This window comes from Phocoena sinus, chromosome 2, assembly GCF_008692025.1.
Source record: "Phocoena sinus isolate mPhoSin1 chromosome 2, mPhoSin1.pri, whole genome shotgun sequence".
NCBI classification, from domain to species: Eukaryota; Metazoa; Chordata; class Mammalia; order Artiodactyla; family Phocoenidae; genus Phocoena; species Phocoena sinus.
In genome coordinates this window covers 101,891,139-101,918,610 of record NC_045764.1, presented here as the reverse complement: position 1 = coordinate 101,918,610, position 27,472 = coordinate 101,891,139, and the positions used below count along the sequence as shown (strand labels likewise).

The 27,472-nt window shown below is 38.6% G+C and overlaps 2 protein-coding genes across 4 annotated transcripts in view; one reads left to right on the top strand and one right to left on the bottom strand.

The window, feature by feature from the left end:
• Positions 1-16,065, top strand: part of SUPT16H (SPT16 homolog, facilitates chromatin remodeling subunit) — a 33,478-nt gene extending 17,413 nt beyond the window's left edge. For both annotated transcript variants that reach the window (XM_032623155.1, XM_032623154.1), the window contains 20 exons: positions 360-532; positions 1,904-1,994; positions 2,800-2,873; positions 3,011-3,123; positions 4,240-4,305; positions 4,421-4,516; positions 4,595-4,710; positions 4,798-4,951; positions 5,460-5,587; positions 6,123-6,258; positions 6,364-6,490; positions 6,754-6,872; positions 7,363-7,488; positions 7,812-7,924; positions 8,215-8,290; positions 8,676-8,845; positions 12,950-13,079; positions 13,697-13,826; positions 13,961-14,038; positions 14,732-16,065. In XM_032623155.1, the coding sequence (XP_032479046.1) occupies positions 360-532; positions 1,904-1,994; positions 2,800-2,873; positions 3,011-3,123; positions 4,240-4,305; positions 4,421-4,516; positions 4,595-4,710; positions 4,798-4,951; positions 5,460-5,587; positions 6,123-6,258; positions 6,364-6,490; positions 6,754-6,872; positions 7,363-7,488; positions 7,812-7,924; positions 8,215-8,290; positions 8,676-8,845; positions 12,950-13,079; positions 13,697-13,826; positions 13,961-14,038; positions 14,732-14,877 (2,362 nt within the window). In that variant the 3' untranslated portion in view covers positions 14,878-16,065. The remainder of the gene's footprint in view (positions 1-359; positions 533-1,903; positions 1,995-2,799; positions 2,874-3,010; positions 3,124-4,239; positions 4,306-4,420; positions 4,517-4,594; positions 4,711-4,797; positions 4,952-5,459; positions 5,588-6,122; positions 6,259-6,363; positions 6,491-6,753; positions 6,873-7,362; positions 7,489-7,811; positions 7,925-8,214; positions 8,291-8,675; positions 8,846-12,949; positions 13,080-13,696; positions 13,827-13,960; positions 14,039-14,731) is intronic.
• RPGRIP1 (RPGR interacting protein 1) overlaps positions 15,968-27,472 on the bottom strand; it is an 84,110-nt gene continuing 72,605 nt past the window's right edge. The window contains exons 23-26 of one of the 2 annotated variants that reach the window (XM_032623152.1): positions 22,603-22,795; positions 20,245-20,329; positions 17,501-17,631; positions 15,968-16,456 (exon numbers count right to left, since the gene is read on the bottom strand). In XM_032623152.1, coding sequence (XP_032479043.1) covers positions 16,344-16,456; positions 17,501-17,631; positions 20,245-20,329; positions 22,603-22,795 — 522 coding nt within the window. In that variant the 3' untranslated portion in view covers positions 15,968-16,343. The remainder of the gene's footprint in view (positions 16,457-17,500; positions 17,632-20,244; positions 20,330-22,602; positions 22,796-27,472) is intronic. The other variant, XM_032623153.1, reaches the window with a different exon arrangement.

The following is a 27,472-nucleotide window of genomic DNA, read 5'->3' as shown; positions in this document are numbered from 1 at the left end:
TGCTGTGTGTCCTGGTTGGTTGGAAAGGATTAATTCATGGTGAATTCATAGTGGACTGGTGGAAAGGTGATGCCTTACCATCATGCTGTTAGGTTATAATGAATAAAATTCAGTATATGTTTTACATACTTAGGATACAACAACTTTTTACTGAATTTTTATCCTAAAAGCTTTGGCCATTAAAGTTACTCCAGAGCATTTATAAACTGATTTGTTCTTTTTTAAAAAAGTTTAGGTCATTTTTCCGCTTCAGCTTTGGGATATAGCAGGGAAAGGTAGTGATTACAGATGTGTGTGTTAGTGATACTAAGGACTTCACTAGTTTGTGTAATGAAATGCTTTCTTCCTTTGGTCTCTAGTGACAAGAATCACATGCATTTTGGGGCCATTACCTGTGCCATGGGTATTCGCTTCAAATCTTACTGCTCCAACCTTGTTCGCACTTTGATGGTTGATCCTTCTCAGGAGGTTCAAGAAAATTACAACTTTTTGCTTCAGCTTCAAGAGGAGCTGCTAAAGGAACTAAGACATGGTAAGGTGCCTTAGATAAGGTTTAGAAATCATGTAACAAAAATGTAGCATTTATGGGCGTGTTTATCCCTGAGGCTCTTGTACTGTAAATAGAATAGATTTTACTAACCTCCAGTCATCCTAGCATTTAGTTCCTCAGTGTACTTTTATGCATGGGTGGTTATTGTGGTTTTAATACTGTTGTTTAAAAAAACCTCTGACTGGTTAGGCCTCTGTGTCCAGATCTTCATAAAATACTCTGGCCTTATTACTTTTCTTGAGAAACTTCTGAGAAGTAGTATCTCTCCCAGCAGGCTGTGTAATATTAATCCTATATTGAATGGATACCCGGAATCTTAGTTTGAGAGATCTAATAGCAGCCCTGCTAAGCAAGCAGCTGCCTACCTCAAGAGCAAAGCACTTGACACCTCTTTTGCCTTGAGACTTTTCACTCCCAGATGGCTAAATGGGACTTCATGTTTACCACCTTCAAACTACTTCGTAAGCCCGCTCATGTTTTGCAGAGCTTCCAGGCACCATTCCCCCATGATACCTCAAGTCGATCTTGAGAAATCCAATTAGAGATCATAGTCCTAGGTAGTTTAATAATAAAAACCCCTCTGAGGCTACCATATCTGGCTTGAAATATGTATTCATATCCTAGACCCTGAAAAATTAAGTCCAGAGTTCTTCCAGTAATTCACCCATTTAGTAGTCCTGTTTTTCAAAATGTATAATAAGTTTAATGTGATACTTTTTAATCAACTCTTGAATTATTTCAATGAAACCAACTGGGGTTCCACAGTCCCACTGGAGTGATTCTAAAAAACAGTGTAATTAAAGAATGATCAGGCAGATTGTTTTTTAAAATGCAGATTTCTAAGTCCTACTACTCCTGCAACTGTAGTCCTTATTTTATGCTTTGAGAAACCCTGCTTTAGGAAATATTTATTTATTTATTTATCTCTCTGTCTATCTATTTGTTTATTTATGGCTGCATTGGGTCTTTGTTGCTGCACGCAGGCTTCCTCTAATTGCAGCAAGTGGGGGCTACTCTTTGTTGCGGTGTGGGGGCTTCTCACTGCAGTGGCTTCTCTTGTTGCAGAGCACGGGCTCTAGGCGCGTGGGCTTCAGTAGTTGTGGCTTACGGGCTCTAGAGCGCAGGTTCAGTAGTTGTGGCGCATGGGCTTAGTTGCTCCGCGGCATGTGGGATCTTCCCAGACCAGGGCTGGAACCTGTGTCCCCTGGATTGACAGGTGGATTCTTAATCACTGTGCCACCAGGGAAGTCCCTAGTGGACTTAATAGGTGAAAAAAATGTTGATTAAAAAAATGTGATTTGGGGCTTTTTTTTTTCTGAAAGATGCTTTAATGTCCCATGTCTGTCTCATTAGGTGTGAAGATATGTGATGTATATAATGCTGTCATGGATGTGGTTAAAAAGCAGAAGCCAGAGCTGCTGAACAGAATTACCAAAAACCTTGGGTAAGATGCTATGATATACATTGTCACTCTGAGTCAATTTTCGTGACTGGCAGTCAGGCAAAATATTCTTAGATGATTCAACCAGTATTTATGGACTATTAAACTTAACTGTGTGCCAGACACATTGGGTTATCAGAGAATGTGAGAAATGCTTGAGTTCTACTCCCAGGGATAGGGTGGAGATTTTTCCAGACCAATGTAGTAGATGCCAGTAGTGTTGCAGCCTTAAATTACAAATGTGAGGAGACATTACATACTATATTTCCTTTCTTAGAACACCTCAGCTCATATTTGCAAATTAAGTACTCTGAGATATCCTACTATTTAAATTCTTTTTTCAATTTTTATTTTATCCAGTGTTTCTCAAATGTATTTGACCACTGAACATCTAGAAATACCTAATAACATCTTACAGAACCAAAGACATTTGAGAAACAAAAGCTCTAGGCAGTCTCCTTAGATGGAAGCTAGTTGGGGTATATAGTTTATTTCTGTCCTTCTCTGATGGACAAGAGGAAATATATTGACCTATACCAAGTCTTGGCCTAGGTGACTTAATGAAGCCAGTTATCACATTCTACTAAATATAATAAATGTTATATGCAGTACTTAATTAGAAAGTCATTTTCAACATATTAACCCAAAGACTGTCCTCAGATCTTCTTTAACTGACTGATCATCAGGGGCAAATCACTCAGCATGTTTGCTTGCCTTATCTTGAAAATTGAAATAGGATATATTGTACTTGACTCAGGTTAGAGGTCTTTTAGCCTATTGCTAAAGTTTCTCTTCATTCCTTTTTTAGGTTTGGAATGGGCATTGAATTCCGTGAAGGCTCTTTAGTAATTAATAGTAAAAATCAGTACAAACTGAAGAAAGGTGAGTCTTACATGCATGCAATAGAAAAATAACTTTTTTAAAACTTTTCTTTTTGCTTTGTCTCCCTCTATTCTGTATAAAATCACACTTCTCCATCCTTTCACAGTCATTGACTCATTCCTGTTTTGCTCTTTTAGGAATGGTTTTCAGCATCAATTTGGGATTCTCAGACCTGACTAACAAGGAAGGGAAGAAACCAGAAGAGAAAACCTATGCCCTATTCATTGGTGACACAGTGCTTGTGGATGAGGTATGTATTGCTTCTTCCACTTTGAGTGGTCATGAACTGACTTTGGAAGCGCATTTTTACCCTATGGTTCCCCCCTCCTTTTTTTTAATTGAAGTATAGTTGATTTATAATATTATGTTAGTATCAGATGTACAGCAAAGTATTCAGTTACATATTTTTTTCAGATTATTTTCCATTACAAATTATTATAAGATACTGCATATAGTTCCCTGCGCTACATAGTAAATCCTTATTTACTCTTGTTTATTGCTTATCTATTTTATGTGGGTTTTTTGTTTTTATATTTGTTAAATGCTAGCTAAGGGGAAGGAGAGATCCCTATGATAGCCTAATACAGCTAGGGATAGAGATTGTTTAAGCCAAACCCTTTATTACATTGTGGCTTGAACTTCGATTATGATAATGTCAGGAACTGATTCTGATAATGGAACTGATTTTTTTTTTAGTAATGGCTTTATTGAGCTACAGTTTACCTACCATACAATTAAAGTGTACAATTTAGTGATTTTTAGTATATTCACAGTTATGCAACTATCACCACAGTCTAACTTTAGAACATTTTCATCACCTCAGAAACCTTGTGTGCATTAGCAGTCACTCCCCACTTCCCCCTCAGGCCTAGGCACTGACTTTCTATCTCTAAGGATTTGCCTTTTCTGGATATTTGGGGTCTTTTTGTGACTGGTTTCTTTCACTTAGCAGGAACTGATTCTTAATAATAGCAAATATTTAAGTGCTCTTATTATAAGCTAAGCATGTTTATGCATTAATTCATTGAATCCTTATAATAACCCTGTGAAGTAAATATTCTTATCCAAGTATGCAGATAAAGAAACTGAGGCACAGAAGTATAAGTAACTTGTCTAATGTCACAGAGCTGGAAAGTGCTTGAGCCAGGTTTCAAATCAAGCCCGTATTCTTAATCATGATCCCAGCGTTGCCTCCCAAATTGTAGTTCCTGATGTGCGTTTCAGAAGATAACTGGTTTTATTTGTTGTCAAAGATTTTTTAGTACCAGAAGGTTCAAAGCATGGCCCAGCTATTTACTGGGTTTGAAAGTGAAAGTGTTTCACTTAAATGCTCTGACAGATGTCTAACTTCTTACTTGTATTCCAGGATGGCCCGGCTACCATTCTCACTTCTGTGAAGAAGAAAGTGAAGAACGTGGGGATTTTTCTAAAGGTAGGAAGAAGATAAATGAGTGGTGTAGGAGGTTTGATACAGTGAAGAAGATAAACAATATTGGCTAAAATAATTAAGACCTGAATTTCTGATTATGATTTTTTTTCCCCCATAGAATGAGGATGAGGAAGAAGAGGAAGAGGAGAAAGATGAGGCTGAGGACCTGTTGGGAAGAGGTTCCCGAGCAGCATTACTTACAGAAAGAACACGAGTAAGTTTACTGTATTAAGTTTACTGTATTACTTTGATGGTTCACAGGTTTTGATAACTTGGGTTTTCCCTTCTCCAGAATGAGATGACTGCAGAAGAAAAGCGAAGAGCACATCAAAAAGAACTGGCAGCTCAACTCAATGAGGAAGCAAAGAGGCGATTGACTGAACAGAAAGGGGAACAGCAGATTCAGAAGTAAGAGTTTGCATGGAGTAGCAAGATTGTTTTAGGGTTATATGTGTTGTGCAGAAATTTCTCAAAAACATCTTATTCCCACTCCAGAGCTCGTAAATCTAATGTGTCCTATAAAAACCCGTCTTTGATGCCTAAGGAACCACATATTCGGGAAATGAAGATCTATATTGATAAGAAATACGAGACTGTAATAATGCCTGTGTTTGGCATTGCGACGCCTTTTCACATTGCCACAATAAAGGTACTAACTTTGAATCAAGCTCCATCCAAACAGTGTCTTAAAATAGATGACTCTTTTGCTTATCATAGATGACTGTCTTGTCTGCATTGTCTCTCACATTCTGCTCCTTCTGACTCTACCTTTCCCACATTACTGACTTTCCCCCATCCCTAATCTCCTGCTGTCATTTTTCTTCCTTTCCAGTTTGCACTTTGGAGAAAGTTAAATGATCTAGTCTAGAAACATAATTTGCCTGTTTCTCTTTGAACTTTGAGAATTTTTTAACCTTTTTTCATAAATGTGGCACAGAGAAAGAACTTTGAGAACTCAGTGATTCTTTTGGAAACACACATTTGGTCATATAAAAAAATAGGCTAAATATGTAGTTTATTAGTTTTAGATTAAGGATTACAAGCTAGGTTTAGCAGCTTGTAACTACTAAATTTTAGCATCTCTATAGCTACTGATCTTTATCTAGGAAAGAAATCTGTTTGTTTATTTTGCTAATGCTTTTCCTTTCTTTGAACAGAATATAAGTATGTCTGTGGAAGGAGATTATACTTACTTGCGAATCAACTTCTATTGCCCAGGCAGTGCTCTGGGCAGGAATGAGGGCAACATCTTTCCTAACCCAGAAGCCACTTTTGTCAAGGAAATGTGAGTTCCCAGGAAAACAACCATCCCCAAATGCCTGTTGGCAGAAGTGCTACCCTCAGAAACATTTCATTCTCTGTGCTGTGTTCTCCCCCATTCTAGTGAATGGCAGCACCTTCCTCAGTGGCACTTGATTAGGTTCACCTTGCTAACTTTGTACTGTTTTGAGGATGGAACCTAATTTAAATCCTCGTGAAGATATTTTATTCTCACTATATACATATTTGGTGATAAAATCTCAAATGTGTGCCACATTGGAGTCTATTCATTCTTGAGGTGGAATAGGATAATTTGGGGAAGTTTATGCTGGATTTGAAATATATGTGTGTTTCCCCCACCCAATGGATTAGTCATTTATAATATTCTCTGTTTAAGAGAGAAGAAAGGGAGGTTTTTTCAGTTTTCCAGACATTGTTTCACCAGTCAGTAGTACGTTTTTCTCCTAAAAGATAATTAAACCAGTTATAAAACATAATAATGGGTTCAGGTTACCTGGCGTAATAAAGAAACTCACATAAGTGCTTCCCCTTTTCTGCAGTACATACCGAGCTTCAAATATGAAGGCACCTGGAGAACAGACAGTACCAGCCTTGAACCTTCAGAATGCTTTCCGAATTATAAAAGAAGTGCAGAAGCGTTACAAGACTCGGGAAGCAGAAGAAAAAGAGAAAGAGGTGAACCTGAACACCAACAAAGCACCTTTGTGCAAAAGGACACATGTGGGTTTTGGGGACATGGAAAGATACGTGAAAATTCACATTGATTTTCATTCTGCTTAGGGCATTGTGAAACAAGACTCACTGGTGATCAATCTAAACCGGAGTAATCCCAAACTGAAAGATCTGTACATTCGCCCGAATATTGCCCAAAAGAGGATGCAAGGCTCACTGGAGGCCCATGTCAATGGTATGGATGATGTCTCATGAGCCTGGGCTTTGTCTTCAGGGGCACATTTGTAGGAATGACAGATCAGATAATATAGTAGGACAAGGAAGTGCTTGGAGGAATCTACTTTGACATCGCTGTATGGCCAGAAGGAAAGGAAAGCTCTGTACCTTATTGACATTTCCTCTGACCCTGTTCAAATCAGCCAGAAAAGATTCAGTACCTTCTGGCCTAACCTGATGATGTTCCTTGATACTTAGCTGCTTCCTTTCTTCCCCCGCCAGGTTTTCGCTTCACGTCTGTCCGAGGAGACAAAGTGGATATTCTATACAATAACATCAAGCATGCTTTGTTCCAGCCGTGTGATGGGGAAATGATTATTGTCTTGCACTTTCACCTCAAGGTATATCTTTTTATCAGCTAGCTATGAGCTCTTGGGCAAGATCTTTCTATCTCCCTCTTTCCCTTGAAATAGTGATGAAAAATATCACCTATTGCATAAGATCATCAGGAGGATTGAATCAAATAATGCTTATAAAGTCCACAGTGCCTGACACCTAGAAGGTGCTAAGCGTGTTTGTTCCTTTGGTGTGATATATAATGACCTCCGAAACGTATAAGGTCTTCTCCAAATTCCTGTTTCTGAAAATTTTTGCTTTAGACAATTTATTACCAACATAATCTTTTAAAAATTTATACTCTTTCATATTCCCAGATGTCATCATTGATGATGACACCAGGGATGGTTTGTTTTTACATAAATGCTGTGGTTTCCAGTGTAGATGTTTTAATATTTTCATGTTTTGTTGTTATCTTGCTTGTCTGTTGTGTAGACTTCTTTGTGGAAGAAGTCTTCTGACTTCTTTCTTGTTCTTTCTGCTTTGTGCCCTCAGAATGCCATCATGTTTGGGAAGAAGCGGCACACAGATGTGCAGTTCTACACAGAAGTGGGGGAGATCACCACAGACTTGGGGAAACATCAGCATATGCATGACCGAGATGACCTCTATGCTGAGCAGGTGAAATTTTGTTTTGCAGGGGAGTGAGGTAGGATGCAGTCCAGATCTGAGTTCAGTAATTGTTATATTTTATAAACAACACCTGAAACTATCTGCAGAACTTTCTCAAGTATCTGCTGGCATGGTGTAGTGCTGTGGCTTATGGATTAGACTTAAGTTGCAGGCTCAGCTCTACAGTTAATGTTATGGTGACCTGTAATAAAGTATCTGTGCTAGTATCATAGTTACCAGAATTAAGGACTACAAAAGCACTTCATGCTTTTTGAAGGGATTACTATTAACAAGTGATAACTGTAGTTAATTCGTAATTTTTTCTTCTGCAGATGGAACGAGAAATGAGGCACAAACTGAAAACAGCCTTTAAAAATTTCATTGAGAAAGTAGAGGCTCTAACTAAGGAGGAACTGGAATTTGAAGTGCCTTTTAGGGACTTGGGGTAATGTATCTCCTCCTCTTTTTGGCCTTTAGAAAAATTAGTTATTCTTCCTTTAATAATAATTTAACATGACATATCATGTCCTTTTTCCTATGGACATCCATTCCTTCTTGGAAATGTTTAAGGGCTGGGGTGAATGGCTAAGACTGAGAGGCTCCCTCTGGAAATGAGTTTCCAGCAAGCATGCTGGAGTTGTGTTTGGAATGGGAAAAGGAAAGAAGCCTGTTGTGGCAGCAGCAGTTTCCCTTGCAATGAGCCCCATCTTAGGTGAGTTTCTTGCTGTCTTTCAGATTCAATGGCGCTCCCTATAGGAGTACCTGCCTCCTCCAGCCCACTAGTAGTGCGCTGGTAAATGCTACAGAGTGGGTGAGTATTTCTGACCTCTTTTTAGGAAAACAAGTATTAGAGAAAAGAAGGCAAGAGGGTAGACATTTTGAAAACTAGGTCCTTATTTCTTTGGATTTTCATTTTTGATACTTAGGTATAAAACTTACTGAACAAATGATTCTTTAAAAGTCTCTTTCGTTTTTAAAGATGGTTTCTTTACATAATTTCCTTAAATGTATTCTCCTTGAGGATCCTTTCACTGGGGCTTCTTGGTATCTTGTATTTAGTCTTTGCCCCCCAAAACAAACAAAAAAACAGTTTAGTTATCCTTTGTGTAGTGATTTTTAGATCCTGAAAGTGTTTGAAAATGCTAGTGCTTTGTGGGAAGTATTTTTATGAAAATAATCCTGTTCTTTCCTGACAGCCACCTTTTGTGGTGACGTTGGATGAAGTGGAGCTGATTCACTTTGAGCGAGTCCAGTTTCACCTGAAGAACTTTGACATGGTAATCGTCTACAAGGACTACAGCAAGAAAGTGACAATGATCAATGCCATTCCTGTTGCCTCTCTTGACCCCATCAAGGAATGGTTGAAGTAAGTAGACCTGCCAGCAATCTCCCACTTAGCCCATGAACATTGTACCATAGAATATGAGTGTGGTATGTCATACATAAAATCTGCTGGTGTACTTAGTGAAACTGCCTTTGGGTTGTTATCAACCAGGACTCAAAAATTTGGGACCTGTTAGACATAGAGCCACTTTTTCCTGAATACCCAACAGTAGTTTATGGTTATAGGAAAATCAAAATCTAAGATCTTTTTTGATTCTACTTGATGGGTATATAAAAATATCCATACACATGTGTAATAATTTATTTACAAAAAGTGGGGGATATTTCTTTCTAGTTCTCTATTTTTACTAAAAGATGAGAGAATATATTTTTATTTTAGCCTTTGACATTCATATACTGACACTTCAGCTAAAAGAATTCCTCACAGAAGTACCGGAACCCCGATAAAAAGGGAGACATCACTACATAGGTAAAGGGTGAGGCATGTGTAGCCATGAGTGTAGATTGCTCTGCCCTCCTTCCCCCTCCACTTACCTGTGAAGGGGAGGCACTATAAATATAAATCTCCTCTTAAGAAATGGGTTGAGAGAGCTTAGAAATAGACTGTGAGAAAGATACAAATTCATAGTTAATATGAGGATTTTCCTAAGAAACATATGCAGGTAAGTGATATGGTATCACAAATATTTATTAAGTTTGTATGACTTTAAAATCAGCTTTATTGAGGTACAACTTACATGTAATAAAATTCTTCAATTTAAGTATATGATTTGATGTGTTTCAACAAACGTGTACAGTCTTGTACCTACCATCATAATCAGGATATAGAATATTTCCTTTGCTCACAGAAGTTCCTCATACCCCTTTATAATAGTCATTCCCCTCCCTTCAGCCGTCACTGGTTTCTGCCACCGTGTATTTTGCTTCATCTAGAATTTCACATAAATGGAATTGTACAAGTATGTAATCTTTTGTATCCTTCATCCTTCACTTGGCATAATGCTCTTGAAATTGATTCAAGTTGTTTTGCACATCATTACTACATTCCTTTTTATTACTGAATAGTATTCCACTGTATGGAGAGTCCATACTTTATTTACCCATCTACCAGTTAATAGATGTTTGGGTTGTTTCCCGTTGGGGGTCTTATGAATAGCTGCTATAAGTGTTATGTACAGGTCTTTGTATAGACATATGTTTTCATTTCTCTTGGATAAATGACCTAAGAGTGGGATTGCTGTGTCATATGTTTTATGGTTAAGTGTATGTTTAACTTGATGAGAAGCTACCAAATCCTTTGCCAGAGTGGCTGGAAAACCTGCAGCATGTGAGAGTTATAGTCGCTCCACATCCTCACCAATACCTGGTGTTGTCAGTCTTTTCCGTATTAGCCATTGTGGTTTCAGCTTGCATTTCCAAGATTACTGATGATTTTTAGCATTTTATGCTTATGTGTCATTCTGTACTTTTAATAAAGTATATTCATGTTTTTTGCCCATGTTAAAAATCACATTGCTTGTCTTATTACTGAGTTTTAAGAATTTTTTAGGCTGGATATAAGTCCCTTATCGAATAGAGGGTTTGCATATATTTTCTTCCAGTAGTTTCTATGCCTTGTCATTTTCTTAAGATGTCTTTTAAAGACCAAAAGTGTAAATTTTTCATGAAATATGTTTGATCAACTTTTTTCTCTTATAATTTCTGCTCTTTATGTCTTATCTAATAAATTTTGCCTAACCCAAAGTCATAAAAATTTTCTATTCTCTTCTAGAGTTCCATAGATTTAGGTCTTATATTTAGGTCTGTGATCCATTTTGAGTTTTTTTGTTTTTTTTTTTACTGTGGTGTAAGAATCCAGATTCATACTTTGCATATATGTAGCCAGTTATTCTAGTTATCATTTGTTGGAAAGGTTATCCCTTACCCATTGATTTACCTTGGCATCTTTGTTTGAAAAAAAAAAAAAGAATATGTAGGAGAGGGTCTAATTCTGTATTGTATTCTGTTCCATTGGTTTATGTGTCCTTACACTGATACTGTACTGTTGTGAATATTGTAGCTTTATAGTAAATCCTGAAATCAGGTAGTGTAAGTCTTCCCACCTAGCTCCTTTTCAAAGTTGGCTATTATTATTTTGGCTATTCTACATAAATTCTAGAATCAACTTGTATCTTTCAACCAACTGGTTTATTTTGTCTAAGTTTATCAATTTTAGTATTTGTGCAATCATATATCCCCTTTCATTCCTAATATTGATAATTTCCTCTTTTTGTTAGTCTGGTTAGAGGTTTATCAATTTTTTTTTTGATTTTTTTTTCCCCCCCATCATTATGAAATGTCTTTTCTTATTTCTGGTAACATTCCTTGTTTTGAAATCTACACAGTGTGATATTACTATAGACTTCTAGCTTTATTTTGGTTAGAGTTTGTATGGTGTGTCTTTTTTTCTGTCCTTATACTTTTAACTTACATTACTTTATACATAAAGTGATTTACTTGGAGACACCATATATTTGGGTCTTACTTTTTTTAATCCATTCTGAGAATGTCTACCTTTTAATGGGATTGCTAAAAACAGGCCATTTACATTTAACATAATTATTAGCATGGCTGGGTTTAAATCTGCCATCTTTTTTTTCTTTAAAGAAGGTCAGTTTATCTACCTACCTACCTACCTGCTTTGGGTCTTAGTTGCTGCACTCCGGATCTTCATTGCAGCATCTTCGTTGCGGCATGCGGGACTTTTGTTGCAGCACGTGGGCTTCTCTTTTGTTGTGGTGCACGGGCTCAGTAGTTGTGGCATGCAGCCTCAGTAGTTGCAGTGCACTGGCTTAGTTGCTCCACAGCATGTGGGATCTTAGTTCCCTGACCAGGGATCGAACCTGCATCCCCTGCATCGGAAGGTGGATTCTTAACCACTGGACCACCAGTAAATGTACCATCTTGCTATTTGTTTTCCCATCTGTTCTTGTTGCTTTTTATGCCTTCTTTTAGATTAATTTTATGATTTTTTTAAAAAAAATTTTTTGATGTGGACCAATTTTAAAGTCTTTATTGAACTTGTTACAGTATTGCTTCTGTTTTATGTTTTGGTTTTTTGGCTGCACGGCATGTGGGGTCTTAGCTCCCTGACCAGGGATGGAACCCGTACCTCCTGCGTTGGAAGGTGAAGTCTTAACCACTGGATCACCAGGAGTTGTCCCTAGATTAATTTTATGATTCTTTATGATTATCTTCCTAGTTCGCTGATTAGCTCTACAAATCTTTGTTTTACTTTTATAATGATTACTGTAAGGTTTACATATACATCTTTAACTTATCACAGTCTGCATTCAGATAATATACCATGTCTGTTAGAAGGTTGTTATGCTTCCATTTCTCTATTTCTATCCTTTCTGCTATTATTAATCATCCATTTTACTTCTAATATACTGTGAATTCCACGATTTATTGTTATTATTTTAGCTTCTAAACAGCTATCCTTTAATTTACAAAATGAGTAGGGGAAAGTCTTTTATATTTACTCACATATTTACCATTCCTGATGCTGTTCATTCCACTGTGTAGTTCCACAGGGATTTTTTAGTCCTGTGCTGCTTTTTATGCAATGTTTGAAAAGTGTTGTTCCATATTTTGTTTGGTTTTCTGGTTGTTTAAGGTGCAAACGTAAATCTAGTCCTTGGCACTCCCATCATGGCTAGAAGCAGAAGTTTCAGTGTTTATGATTGTGCCCATAATGGCTTGATGCTAGTCTTTCAGACAGGTTTTATGCTGAAGGTTTCTTGTTGTGGTCCTTACTATTATTGTTTTTTGGTTTTCTTTTCTCTTCTTTCCCACCCACTTTGATTCTGTGCTCCTCAGTAGACGTGAATAAATGTCATTAGAGCATTTCTTAACACAAGGCACTTTAAATACTGAAAAAAGGTGCTCTCTCGTGAGGGCTAGTGCTCTGGGAGACCAAACATCAGATGTTTGGGTACGTTGTGGTGGCACAGCGCAAAGAATACCTGCTCCCAAGTATGCAAAGGGTATCTGCTCTTTAGAGATGTTAATGACCAAGATGACACGGGATGTTCTCACAAAGTATAGAGGATTGATTTTGACTTTATAATGTTATTTTTCCCAGTTCTTGTGACCTAAAGTACACAGAAGGAGTACAGTCCCTCAACTGGACTAAAATTATGAAGACCATTGTTGATGACCCTGAGGGCTTCTTTGAACAAGGTGGCTGGTCTTTTCTGGAACCTGAGGGTGAGGTGCGTGAGTGTGGGGTTTCTTTTCTGGTACATAGTGTTGCCCATTATCATTTGGGCGGTTAGGAGAATGCTATATAAGTAGTACGTAAGGGACCAGATCAAACGGGAGAAGCTCTGAATACAACTTGGTATTGTTGTTTCTCCAAGTTAGTTTTACAGGTAAATGATAAATTAATTGGGCATCGGTAGCCACTGACAAGATTTGAGATTACAAAAACTGTTCCTTCAAAGAATTTCTTAGTATTGGGAGAAAATTCTTCAGGTAGTCTTGCAAAAATTGTTTTCTAAAAAACTGCCCTCCTACCTCTGTATAGTGCATTATTACCAAGAGTATGTCTGTGGTTAATTTTCCTGGGTAAAGAAGGATGAAGTGACTCTAAGAAATATGAATGAGATATTTAGGGTATCTAGTGATTGTACCTTATATTAATTTTAATTAAGTCTTTGTATCTCTTGGTCACTCGGGTTTGGGTGTTTTTGTTTCATTTTTTCATGTAAAATAGAAATAATGCTGGTGTGCTTAGTGGGTTGAATTAATTCGTTAAGTTAATAAAGTGTTTAAAAAAAAAAAAGGAAAACACCCAGTGTACAGTATTATGCTCTCTCTAATTCACCAGGGGAGTGATGCTGAGGAAGGGGATTCTGAGTCTGAAATCGAAGATGAGACTTTTAATCCTTCAGAGGATGACTATGAAGAGGAGGAGGAGGACAGTGATGAAGACTATTCATCAGAAGCTGAAGAATCAGGTTAGTCTTTGTAGGAAAAAGTGTTCATGACTTCTTAACCTAATGTCATTTCTGGAGGCTTTAGAAGGGAAGAATTTTATCATTCCATTTTCCATTCTTGTCTAATAAATAATGCTGAATCAATGTTATTGCAGATTATTCCAAGGAATCATTGGGCAGTGAAGAAGAGAGTGGAAAGGATTGGGATGAACTGGAGGAAGAAGCCCGAAAAGGTAGATTTGTTGTTGTTGTTGTATTTTTTTGAGGCACAGGTTTCAATATTTTTTGCCGAATAAGAGTAACATAAGAACAATATAAAACTGATGTGGAGCCACAGCTACAACTTCATTGACCAGAGAAGAAAATGAGGTCTGGAGTGTGTCCATGCTCTCCAGGTGGCACAACTCTGCTGACTTGGATGCTTTTTTCATCTGCTCAACGCCCCCCCGGTGGGCCCTTAGCCATGATAGTCTTGTAAGGCTCCAAAATTAGGCTGTTTGGTCTCCAAATCTAAGTCCTATAATAGTCTTTTGGTCTCCAAATCTAAGTTCTATATATAATAGTCTAGCTTTCTGGGCCTCTTCCAGGTTAGGAATGTTTTTGTAGTACTAGTTTTAATTACTCTGAAACCAAATGCCAAATGTAAATGAAAGTTGAAAAGGAAAGTACTGTACTGTATATCCCAAGCATTGTGATAAGTCCTTTGCATAGATTACCTTTAATCCTAAAACAGTTTTCCATTTTATAAATAAACCAAGGCTCAGAAAGGTTAAGTACTTGCCCAAGATGACACAACTCGTAAGCAGCTGAGTAAAGATTAAAACTGACTCCAAAGTACCTTCTCTCTATTATTTCATGCTGTGTCCAACAGTGTTAGATACCTAAAGCTAACGTCTAGCTAACTAGTGCCACATTCTTCTGTTTAGCCGACCGTGAAAGTCGCTATGAGGAGGAAGAGGAACAGAGTCGCAGTATGAGCCGGAAGAGGAAGGCATCTGTGCACAGTTCAGGCCGAGGCTCTAACCGAGGTTCCAGACACAGCTCTGCGCCTCCCAAGAAAAAGAGGAAGTAACTTCGGAACTTTGGCCCTCAGCTCCATTCTTCCTTCAGCCAATCCCTGAAAATTTTACATGACATAGAAACTGTATTTTTCCTTTTTTTCTTTTGAAGTTTTGCCATTTGTGTTTATGGGTTTAGGGGGCCATTTGTGCGGACCAATCTACTTGGGGAATTCCAGGCCCACCAGGACACGTGCCAATGGCCCCATCCAGATGGCAAGGGAGGAGGTGTTCTTGAAGAAGGGCAGAGGCTTCCGCTGTTAATAAATACCGTTTCGTTCCTCTCTCTTCCTGTCACCTTCTGCCAGGACATCGTTGGCTTCTGACATCTTCTTCTTTGATGTCTCAAAGCCGTATTTCCAAGACATTGGTACAAGGTGACCCTTAACTACCTGTACCATGGTTCTTGACCAGCAGATTCAATCCTCCATCCTACCCTACTGCCATGATCTTCCTCACATCTCTTTAAGTTCCATCTTTGCAGTACTCAAGAAAAGGTTCTTGGAATTTGCTAATGGTGTAAACCATACAACTTGAGCTAGTGAGTCTGATCAGGCTGGTACCTCCATCTGAGTTCTCCTGCTTTCTTGCCTCATGCAGATTCTGAGGTATTTCTGCTGCCTTGGAAGACATAAGAAGCAGAGTGATACTCCCTGGCTTGGTTTCATCTTCTTTACAAATTCACACATGGTACAATGGTAGAAGCAGAATTACCACTGGTTTTTTTTTTTTTCTGATATATGAGGAAAAATGGCTGTGTCTCATGTACTGCTTCTAGTGAAAATCTAGAAGGAGGCTCGAAGGAGTCAACATTTAGATCTGGAAGGGGTAAGTCGTGCCTTGGGCCTCGAATACCCTGACGAGAAAAGAGAAGAGGAAGAGAGGCCACATCTACAACACAGCCTCTCGTCACTGCTGCTCCTTGTTTTTACTTGTCTCGCATTGTCCTGTATTTATCACAATTTCTGTTGAACAGCTTTTTAAGTATTTGGGGAGTTTATCTTGCCATCCTCTCCCTCCTGGTTCTCTCTGCACCCACCTGTCCCACTGCAGTTCCTTCTGTGTTCTGTGACTTTAAGAGAAGAGGGGGGGAGGGGTCTCGGATTTTGTTTGTTTGTTTGTTATTTTCTCCTTAGCAGTAGGACTTGATATTTTCAATTTTGGAAGAACTAAGAGATAATAAACTGTGGTTTTTTTTTTTTTTTGTTGTTGTTGTTTTGTTTTTGTAAATTCACCTTCTGTGACAGTTCTTTTGCGGTTCCTGAAAGCAAGCCTGCTTCTCGCCTGGAAAAGTACCAAGCCATTAGAGAATAATTCCCTTAATCCAGCTAATATCTCAGAAAGAAACTTTCATCATTCTAAGCTTTCATCATTAGCTTGAGACATCATAGTAAACCAAATTCATGGTAGAACAAGTTGCTTTATAAGAGACTTTTTACTATGGTTCCCTCAGGGTTTAGAATGGAATAGCACTTGCCCATCACAGAAACAAATCTTCAGTCATCTCCTTGTAAATAGCATGGAGGGCGGCAGCAGCTTGAAGAGACACCTTCAGCCTTCCTATGGGGGTAGCCTGATCTTCAGGGCTAACAACTGTTGGGAAAGGAAAAAGAAACATGTGAGACAGCAGTGTCATTCATTGAAAAACAAACACTTAAATACCTGGTATTTTCCACATTAAGTGCTGGGGATACTAAATAAAGTTATACCTCATATTTTAGTGGGACTTAATCTGGTGGAAGACGATGGAAAACACACAGTCATTACAGTATAGTATGGTAGGTGCTTTGGGAAGACATAGAAGTGGCACCAATCCAGAATGCAGAATCGGAAAAGGCTTTCTAGAGACAATCCATTAGTCTTCAAAAAGTAAAAGATATTCTAAGCACGTACAGCATGTGCCAAGATAGGAGGACAAGTTTGGAAAACTAAGACATGGCAGAAATGAAGCTGTACTGATAAGCAGGAGCCAGAGCACAACAAGGCATTTGTCTTGTAAGGAATGTGGTTTTAACTGAAGGGGTTAGAAATTACAGTTTTTTATCTGGGTTCTAGAAAAGGGGGTCCATTCTTTGGGGACTATATTCCAAGGGGGCACAAGTAGATCAGGGAAGGTAGTCATGAGGCTGTTGAGTGAGTAATTCAGGAGAGAAAAAAAGGGTTCTGAAGTTTAACAGAGGAGGTGGGGACAGATTCAGAACACTCAAGAGGTAAAATTAATAGGATTTTATGATTGAAATGTTGGGGGTGAAGAGATTAGAATCAAGCATGACCATTCTGGTGGGGTAAGAGGAAACAAGGTACACAGTTTTCAGAACAGAGTCAATAAGGACGGTGAGAAAGTCTGATGTTTAAATTTGAATGAAATCAAAACAATGTGTCTTTTCAAAATTTCCATGTCTCAAACACTGGAGATTCATAATAGATTCTAGTTGTCAGGAGGTATGTGGGCTAAGATACACAACTGATTACATTCATACTTGATCTAGAAATATAGCTGTAGGGATTTCAATCCAGATTGGCTCATCAACTTTGTAGTGGTAATTATGTATTAAAGGTAAAACAAAAGGTATTCACTATTAGGATGATTTCCTTAGACATAAGTGGAACTGAGGAGCACAGAAACGTATCACTTACTGTCTAGCTCTTGCTCTTGGATGTCTCTTCCCGATTCCAGGATCTGCCACAGTTCCAGATATGCGTAGCCTACTTCTTGACATTCTTTCTTTTCCTCATCCATAGGGTCACTTACCACTGTAAACTTTAAACTAAAGGGGAAAAAAAATCCATTTAACTCAGTACTGCTGATACCCTTAGGCTTAAAAAAATAATAATTAAAAAAAAAAGATAAAAGTCACTATAAATTACACATTGTAGTCCCTGAATCCCTTTCCTCCATTTTACAAGACTACAACAGCAAAAGACTGAGAAATCGTTTTAATTTAAAGTAACAGGTCTGGAAGGAACTAAGACTTGAGGTAAAGTAGTTGATCAAGTTGTTAAGATGGTTTACAGTTTTGCTGAAAGATTTGAAATGGGCAGTGGAGGTGTTGAACAAAAACCAAGATTATGGAAGTTAGAAGAGGTTTTACACTTCTAAATAAAAGTGTTATGCCAAGCCTGAGCAGAGTAAAGGAAACAGAAGGAATACAGAATTGCAAAATGAATATAAAAGGTGTACTCCTTAGAGTTGTAAGTCTTGGAAGATGATACTGTAAAGAACACAGCACAGTTCCTCCTAAGCAGCGAGCAGTTAACAGCAATTACAGGACCCACCTCATACCAAAATCCACCGATGCTCAAGTCCCTTATATAAAATGGTGTAGGATTTGCATATAGAATATACTTTAAATCACCTCTAGATTACTTATAATACCTAATACAGTGTAAATGCTATGTAAATAGTTGTAAATACAATGTCAATGTTACATAAATAGTTGCTGGTCCGTGGCAATGTTAAATTTTGCTTTTTGGAACTTCCTAGAATTGTTTTTTTCAAATATTTTTCATCCACCATTAGTTGAATCCATGGATGCGGGGGGAACCTGCAGATAACAGAAGGCTGATTATTATTACCTTGACTTAGTCTAGCAAAGAATGATATTGAATTCCAGAAACTGATACCTATTAAATTTTTTGTGGTAAAGTTTACATAACATAAACTTACTATTTTAACCATTGTAAGGGGTACAACTCAGTGTTTCTCAGTATAATCACAATGTTGTGCCACCATCACCACTATCTAAGTTCACATCACGTTCATCACCACAAAAAAATCTATACCCATTAAGCAGTCACTCCCCACTCTTCTCTCCCTCAGTCCTGGTGACCACTAATCTACTTTCTGTCTCTCTGGGTTTGCCTATTCTGGACATTTCATATTCCTATTAATTTTTTAAAAGCTAACATTGGTGGCTAATAGAAAGTGCTAAGGGAGCAAGAATAGCACCAAAAATTCAAGCGTTTTAAATCGCAGCTAAACGCGATTAAGCTGAAAAGAAGAAATCCTGAAAGTGATGCATTCACAGTCATTAAGCAATATTCGTTTGTGATTATGTTCCTGTATCTGTAGTGAGAACTTCAACAAAGCAAAGGGATAATACTGACCCCTCCACCCATTTTCCCAGGAAATGTATGGTAACTCACATCACCGCACCACGTGCACAATAGCAAGTGCTTTAGGTAAACTATGTTATTTCAGTATCACCCTCACCGGAGCCTTCAAGTTAAATAATACGTCTAACATCACAGAGCTAGTAAGTGGAAGAGTCAGGATTCAGAACCAAGTCTGTGTGATTACAAAGGCAATGTTCTATCTGCTATATCATATAGGCAAAAAGAAAATCAAAGGTAAAATCAATTGAAATCAAATTGAGTAGAAGATCACAAAAAGAAAAGAAAAAGATTACCACTGTAAAGGAAGAGAGAGTTGTAGGAATGCTGAGAGGAGAAAAGAAAAAGCTAAATGTAACATTAACGCAAAAGAGAGACGACCAAATCTCTTTCCATTTCCAAAAGTTACCAGTAAGCTTATATCTGTTTAAGTCCACCGTGATACTGAAGTCAGATTCACGGTTTATTTCGACTGGCTCCTTTTTCAGTCCTTCTTAGGACTAACTGGAGACAAAGTAAATGCAAATTAAATTTATTGGGCTGTTAGAAAAGTAATGGATTAGAACACCAGTCCCATACTACTTCTTACCCACACACACGAAAAGGAGGTAGGGTTGCCAGATTTTGCCAAAAACAAAAGAAAACCCAGATGTCCACTTAAATTTGATTTTCAAAATTCAGCTAAATGAGAAATTTTTTAGTCTCTCTCTATATATCCCATGCATCTCATCTGGAACCTCTAAAAGGAGGGCTCCTCAGATTATATGAATAATGACAATTGGCTTTCCTAAAACTTAGAGTAGACCCAGAATTTACTTCAAAGTATTCCTGTAGAGAAATCATTTTTAAGTCAAAAATAAAATTGCTATTATAAAGGCATAATATTCGGTAAGCTAGCAATGGTATGGTACTATGTTTGAGAGAAATGAATCAAATCATCCTAGAGTGTCAAGGCGTTTTGTCCTTTCCGTAGGGGGCACTAAGTATTCAAGTAAATTGCTGCCTCAAAAAAAAAAAAAAAAAAAAAAGTGCTTATCAGGGGCTGGCATGGGTGAGAAATGAACTAATCCTGTGAGATGACATAATTTATCAGGTAGTTAGTCACAAACATAAATTAGACTCAAGTAGATGGGAAATTCATTAGGAGTATATTAATATGAAAGAAGTTATTAAAATATTCCATATCACCACAAAGCCAAACTCAAACTCCTAAATTCCTGTGTGACGTCTCCGTCTCCTGTCTTTCAGAGTGGGAAGCAGATGCTTACTGTCCTTGCTCAGGGTCTTGTCCAGTCAGCATGGCGAACAGAAACTGCCTTCGGTCTTTTTGCTCCACTGGGTCCAGGTCTATCACTGTATTAAGGGTTAAGTGGGGGGAAAAGCAAAGAATCATATACTGTTGCTATTTGGGCACTAAAACTTTCATAAATGGTATGTGTAAAGCATTGATATAAAGCAGACATTGGCAAAATTGGGCCCATGAGCCAGCTACCTGTTTTCATAAAGTTTTGTTGAACACAGCCATCTCTTTACATACTATCTGTGGTGGCTTTCCAACTACAATGAGAGAGTTGAAGAGTCGTGACAGAGACTGGCCCACAAAGCCTAAAATGTTTACTATGTGGCCCTTTAAGAAAATGCTTCGACCACTGATATAAAGGAAGCCTTACACTCTGTGTTGGAAGCTGTCCTGCCAAATGCCAGGATAAATGTGCTCCCACCACTGCCCAACTGGAAGAATTCTAGGAGACTGATTTTTTTTTTTTTTTTTAAAGCCGCCTAGAGATTTGGATTTTGAGGTAGGTTCAACTCAGGGTCTCAACATCCATTCCCCTCTTCCTCTTCATTTCTACATGGGACTGTTGCAGACAAATAAATTAGCCTATGTTTGCCAGCCTCTATTTTAGCTAGGTTTGGCCACATGATTGAGTTCTGCCCACCGTGGTGTGTGAAACTGGGAGGTAGCCTTCCTTTCTGCAGCTGCTATTAAGGACCGTGAGGCATCTGAAAGGATGGAAGACAGGCACGAGGGGGACAGGAAGGCAAGATGGGAGTTTGGATCCCTGATCCTGATCACGTGGCCTCAACCCTGGACTGCCCACCCTTGAGCTCACTTTACACAAGTGAGGGAAAAACTTCTATCTCCTATGATGTAAAGAAAGAATATACTTTTTTAAAGGGTTGGGGGGGGTGAGTTGGGGGTGGGGAATAGAGAACAAGAAACAGCTTTTAGAAATTTAAAATAAATACCTAGTCAATGACTGGAAGATAAAATTAAGGAAATCACCCCCTCCAAAAAAAAAAAAAAAAAGGAAGAAAAAAACAGAGGTAGAATTATAGGAGAAAAGTGATAAAATTAGAGGATCAGTTTGGAAGATCCAAAATTCTACTAAGAAAATGAGAAAATGTAGGGGGAAAAAGTTATCAAAGAAATGCAATAAAATTTCCCAGAACTAAAAGCCATGAGCTTCCAGATTTAAAGAGCCCACTGAATGCCCGGAACAATGAAAGAAAATATATGCACATTATTCTGAAATTTAAGAACACTAAAAATGAAGAAAAAATGTTAAAGTCCTCTGGGGAGGTAGAGGGTAGTCTTCATACAAGCGTTAGACTCCAGGCCTGGACCCAAAGACCATGGACCAACTGCTTTGACATTCTGAATGAAAAATGTTTTCAACATACATTTTTATACTTGGTCTAATTATCAATCAAATATATGGGCAGAATTTTCATGCATGACTATCTCAAAATATTTACTTCCAGTGTATTCTTTCTTTAAAAGCTACTAGAAAATATAATAAATCAGAGGGTGACACATGACCCAGGAGATAAAACATCCAGTATAAAATAGAATTAAATTAAACTCTACAAATGGCAGCAGTGGGATAATAGCTGAACAGTGTGCTAAAGAGGAACAAGAAGATAAAGAGAGATCTTCAGGAAAAAAAAAAGATAAATTACTTGACAGGTTTGATTATTTGAAAATTTAAAAGGCTTCTGGAGGATGTAGAAAGAATCCCAACAGGTATAATGAAAATAAAGCAAATGAAAAATTGAGACAAACAAAATATAAACAAGAAAGAGACTATAATCATGGTGTAAAACTTGGCCCTGCAAGACTGTTTACACATCCATAATAATAGAAACAATTACTATTAATTAAAAATTAAGTTTAAATTATGATCCAACTATATGGGAGCACGGGTGTGATACAAGCGAGATGTTTTATTTGCCAAGATAGGAAGTCAACAGATAATGTCTGAATCAGGAAATGAATTAGTGAATCAGGAAATTGCAACAGAATCATTTCTCAGAAACATGGGGTTAAATAACAGAAGAAATAGCAGGAAAAGTGAAAAGTGGTGTGGTGGACTGAGGGGGGTGGTCAGGGAGGGGTGAAGGGGAGTGATCTGCAGAGAAAGAGTGGCGCAAAGGACTATATTTTAATCAAAAATCTTTTTAAGCCTATTTGAGATTTTAAAACCATATGCATATATTACTTTGATAAATAAAAGAAAATAAAACAGTAGGGTCCACTCCAACAGAAGTCCAGAGTAGTTTGGACCCCTCAGACTAAATGACTGTCAGCCTCCTCTCCTGGCTGTTCACCAGGGATGCCTCACCCTTGCTAAAGTGGAAGTGGATCTCTTCTCCTGCTCTTGGTTTCCTCAGGGACACTGGAGTCTCCGTCTCTGACAAGGGTAGATCATAGAACTTGTATTCCACGTACACCTGTTTTACATTCTCATCACACATCACTTCAGCCTCTGGGTGGAATGCCAGGGAGATGATTTCAATGCACATCTTCTCTGAACCCTGACAAGGAAAATATTCATTTCGTATAGGTTAGAGATGCCAGTGTTTATACTCCATCTAATTAACATATTACTCTCTAGGGATCAATCACAGGCATATTCCACCTAACATATTACTCCTTGAGAATCAATTTATAGGTACCTTAAACTGGCACCAAGAGACCACCTGACTGAACTGCCACCACTAACCATGGGTAATTTGTAAAGAGAATCCAGTTTCTCTCTCCCAGTCCAGTGAATCAATTATCCAGATCAGCCTTTCTCAGCCATCGCGACATACAGAAAGAATCAAGAAACTTTCTGAACAGATCGTTTTCTTAAACTTTCTCCATGAAAACCAATTCATCTTTTTCCTGCAGTTAGGCCCTAAGAGACCTGTCAACTGAGCAGTTGTTTTAGCCACTAAAGCAAAGAGCTGCCCAGTGCTCCCTGTGTCCCAACCAAGCCCCCGCCAAGAACATGACACGGAGCAGGCCATTAGACCACCCTGCCCTCTCACTGCAACTCCAGTTCTTTGAGCTCTGCTTCAGAATTGCTGCTACAGCCACCATCCCCTCCTTTGACGTCCCTGTGTCCACTTTCACATTAGGGATACCAGGAGGAGGGCTGACATCATGATAGTTTCAAGAAATAAACTGAGGTCAACATTAAGTCCCCCACCTTGTACAGTGTAGCAGCAAGTCATGCTGCTACACTGTACATGACACTAGCAAGGAGTCAGTCCAGGGTGGCCCTACAGCCACAGTTCTCCCTTTCATCTGTGAGTGCCCTCAGGGCTGCTTCTCTCCTCCAGGTCGCCAGGCCAATGTCCTCACTTCTCCAAATCTGCCCCCCACCACCCATCTTTTCTTCCCTTAGGAAGCAAGCAGAGCTCCTGTGCCTTCTCCTAGGAAGTTCAGTGGGCAATATTTCTCAACAAATCTGCATCAAAATAATCTGGGTGCTTCTTAAAAATAAAGACACTTGGGCTTCCCTGGTGGCGCAGTGGTTGAGAGTCTGCCTGCCGATGCAGGGGACACGGGTTCGTGCCCTGGTCCGGGAAGATCCCACATGCCGCGGAGCGGCTGGGCCTGTGAGCCATGGCCGCTGAGCCTGCGCGTCCGGAGCCTGTGCTCCGCAACGGGAGAGGCCACAACAGTGAGAGGCCCGTGTACCGCGTAAAAGAAAAACAAACAAAAAACCATAAAAAAAAAAGAGTGGCAGGTTGGATTAAAAACAAAACAAAACAAAAAACCAAGAACCTACAATATGCTGCTTAGAAGAAATGCACATCAGGATGAAAGACACAGACTGAAAGTGAGAGGATGGAAAAAAGATTGCATGCCAATGGAAACAAGACAGTGGGGGTAGCGATACTCATATCACAAAAAACAAACTTTAAAACAAAGTCCAGGACTTCCCTCATGGCTCAGTGGTTAAGAATCTGCCTGCCAATGCAGGGGACACAGGTTCAAGCCCTGGTCCAGGAAGATCCCATGTGCTACGGAGCAGTTAAGCCTGTGCACCACAACTACTGAGCCTACTCTCTACAGCCCGCAAGCCACAACTACCGAGTTCGTGTGCTGCAACTACTGAAGCCCGTGCACCTAGAGCCCATGCTCCGCAACGAGAAGCCACTGCAATGAGAAGCCCACGCACCGCAACGAAGAGGAGCCCCCGCTTGCTGCAACTAGAGAAAGCCCGTGCACAGCAGCAAAGACCCAATGCAGCCATAAATTAATTAATTAATTAATTTAAAAAACAAAGTCCATAAAGAAAGACATAGAAGGACATTATATAAAAATAAAGGTATCAATACAAGAAGAGGGTATGACACTTATTAACATTTGTGTGCCCAATATAAGGGCACCTAAATATATAAAACAAATACTAACAGACATAAAGGGAGACACAGACAGGAATACGATAATAGTAGGAGACTTTAACACCCCACTGGTATCAAGAGACAGATCATCCTGACAGAAAATCAATAAGGCAACAGAGGTCCTAAGTGACACAATAGGCCAGTTGGACTTAATTGATAATGTACAGGACACTACAGCCAAAAAAGTTAGAATACACATTCTTTTCAAGCATGAATGGAACATTATCTAGGATAGACCATATATTAGGTCACAAAACAAGCCTCAAAAATTTAAGAGGATAGAAATTATTTCAAGCATATTTTCCGACCAAAAGGGTATGAAACTAGAAATCAACCACAGAAGGAAAAACGGGAAAAGAATGAACACAAGGAGACTAAACAACATGCTACTAAAAATCCAATGGGTCAAAAATGAAATCAAAGAAGAAATCAGAAAATACCTCAAGACAAACAACAACCTTACACAAGCACAACCTTACAAAAATCTATGGGATGAAGCAAGAGTGGTTCTAAGAGGAAAGTTCATAGTAATACAGGCCTTCCACAATAAACAAGAAAAATCTCAAATAAACAACCTAATGTACCACCTAAATGAATGAGAAAAAGAAGAAGAAACACAACCTAAAGTCAGCAAAAGGTAGGAAATAATAAAGATCAGAGAGGAAATAAAATACAGATAAAAAATAAAATTAAAAAAACCAAGAGCTGGTTTCTTGAAAAGATAATCAAAACTGACAAACCTATGGCCAGGCTCACCAAGAAGAAAGGAACCAAATAAACAGAATAAGAAATGAGAGTGGAGACATAACAACTAATAGCACAGAAATACAAAATATTCTAAGAGACTACTATAAACAGTTGTATGCCAACATATTGGACAACCTAGAAGAAATGGACAAGTTTATAGAAACATACAGCCTGATAATATATGTATACATATAGCTGATTCATTTTGTTGTACAGCAGAAACTAAAACATTATAAAGCAATTATACTCCAATAAAGATATAAAAATAAATAAAAACAAAAAAACACATAAAAATCAAAACTTTTATTTCATGCTGGAGCCATCAATGAAGCAAACCTAGGGGCATAATAAAGATCCTGGTCATAGCAACCTACTGGTTTGTGGTAGTCACCTCTAAGATGGTCCCCAATGATCCTCACCTCCTATATACCCTCCTACATTGAATAAGACTGACCTTGCTACAAACAGGATACTGTGGAAAGGAAGGAGTATGACTGCTAAAGCTGGGTTGGCAAAGACGTTGTGACTTCTGCCTTGCTTGCTCTTGGAGCCTTCACTCTGACTGAAGCCAGCTGCTGTGTCCTGAGGACACTCAAGTAGCCCATGGAGAGGGAGGCTCAAAAGGTGATGAACTGAGGCCTCCTACCAACAATTAGCACCATGTGAGGGCACCATCTTGGAAGTGGATCCTCCAGCCCCAGTCAAGCCTCTAGATGACTGCAGCTCCAATCGACAGCTTGACTGCAACCTCCCAGGACACCCTGAGCCAGAACCACACAGCAAAGCCACTCCCAGCTTCCCGACATTAAGAAACTGTGTGAAAATAACTATTTGCTGTTGTTGTAAAAAGAGAACAAGGGCTTCTCTCGTGGCGCAGTGGTTGAAAGTCTGCCTGCCGATGCAGGGGACACGGGTTTGTGCCCCAGTCCAGGAAGATCCCACATGCCGCGGAGCGGCTGGGCCCGTGGGCCACGGTCACTGAGCCTGCGCGTCCGGAGCCTGTGCTCCGCAACGGGAGAGGCCACAGCAGTGAAAGGCCCGTGTACTGCAAAAAAAAAAAAAAAGAGAACAAACAAAAAAACTGAGTCAAGAACAAACTGATGATTTGAACAGACCAATCACTACAGTGAAATAGAATCTGTCATTAAAAAAAAAAAAAACTCCCTGCAAACAGAAGTCCAGGACTGGATGGCTTCCCTGCACAATTCTACCAAACATAAAAAGCAGAACTTACACCTATCCTTCTCAAACTATTCTAAATAATTGAAGAGGAGGGAACAACCCAAAATTCATTCTATGAAGCCACCATCACCCTGATACCCAAACCAGACAAAGACACTACAAAAAAGAAAATCACAGGCTAATATCTTTGATGAATATAGATGCAAAAATCATCAACAAAATATTAGCAAACCAAATCCAACAATACATATAAAGGATCACACACCATGATTAAGTTGGATTCATTCCAGGGTAGCAAGGATGGTTCAACATACTCAAATCAGTCAATGTGATACACTACATTAACCAAAAAAAAAAAGACAAAAATACATGATTATCACAACAGATGCAGAGAAAGCATTTGATAAAATTCAATATTCGTTCATGATAAAAACTATCACTAAAGTGGGTATAGGGGGAGCATATCTTAGCATGATAAAGCCAATTATGACAAACGCACAGCCAACATACTATTCAATGGTGAAAAGCTGAAAGCCTTCCTGCTAAATTCAGGAACAAGACAAGGATGTCTACTCTACCCACTTCTATTCAACAAAGTATTAGAAGTCCTAGCCACAGCAATCAGGCAAGAAAAAGAAATAAAAAGTATCCAAATTAGAAGGGAAGAGGTAAAACTCTCACTATTTGCAGATGACATAATACTCTATATAGACAATCCTAAAGTCTCCAAATAAAAACTTTAGAAATAATAAATGAATTCAGTAGGGTAGCAGGATACAAGATTAATATACAGAAATCTGTAGCATTTCTTTACACTAACAATGAGATATCAGAAAGTAAAAAAAATAATAATCCCATTTAAGATAGTGTCAAAAAATAAAATAT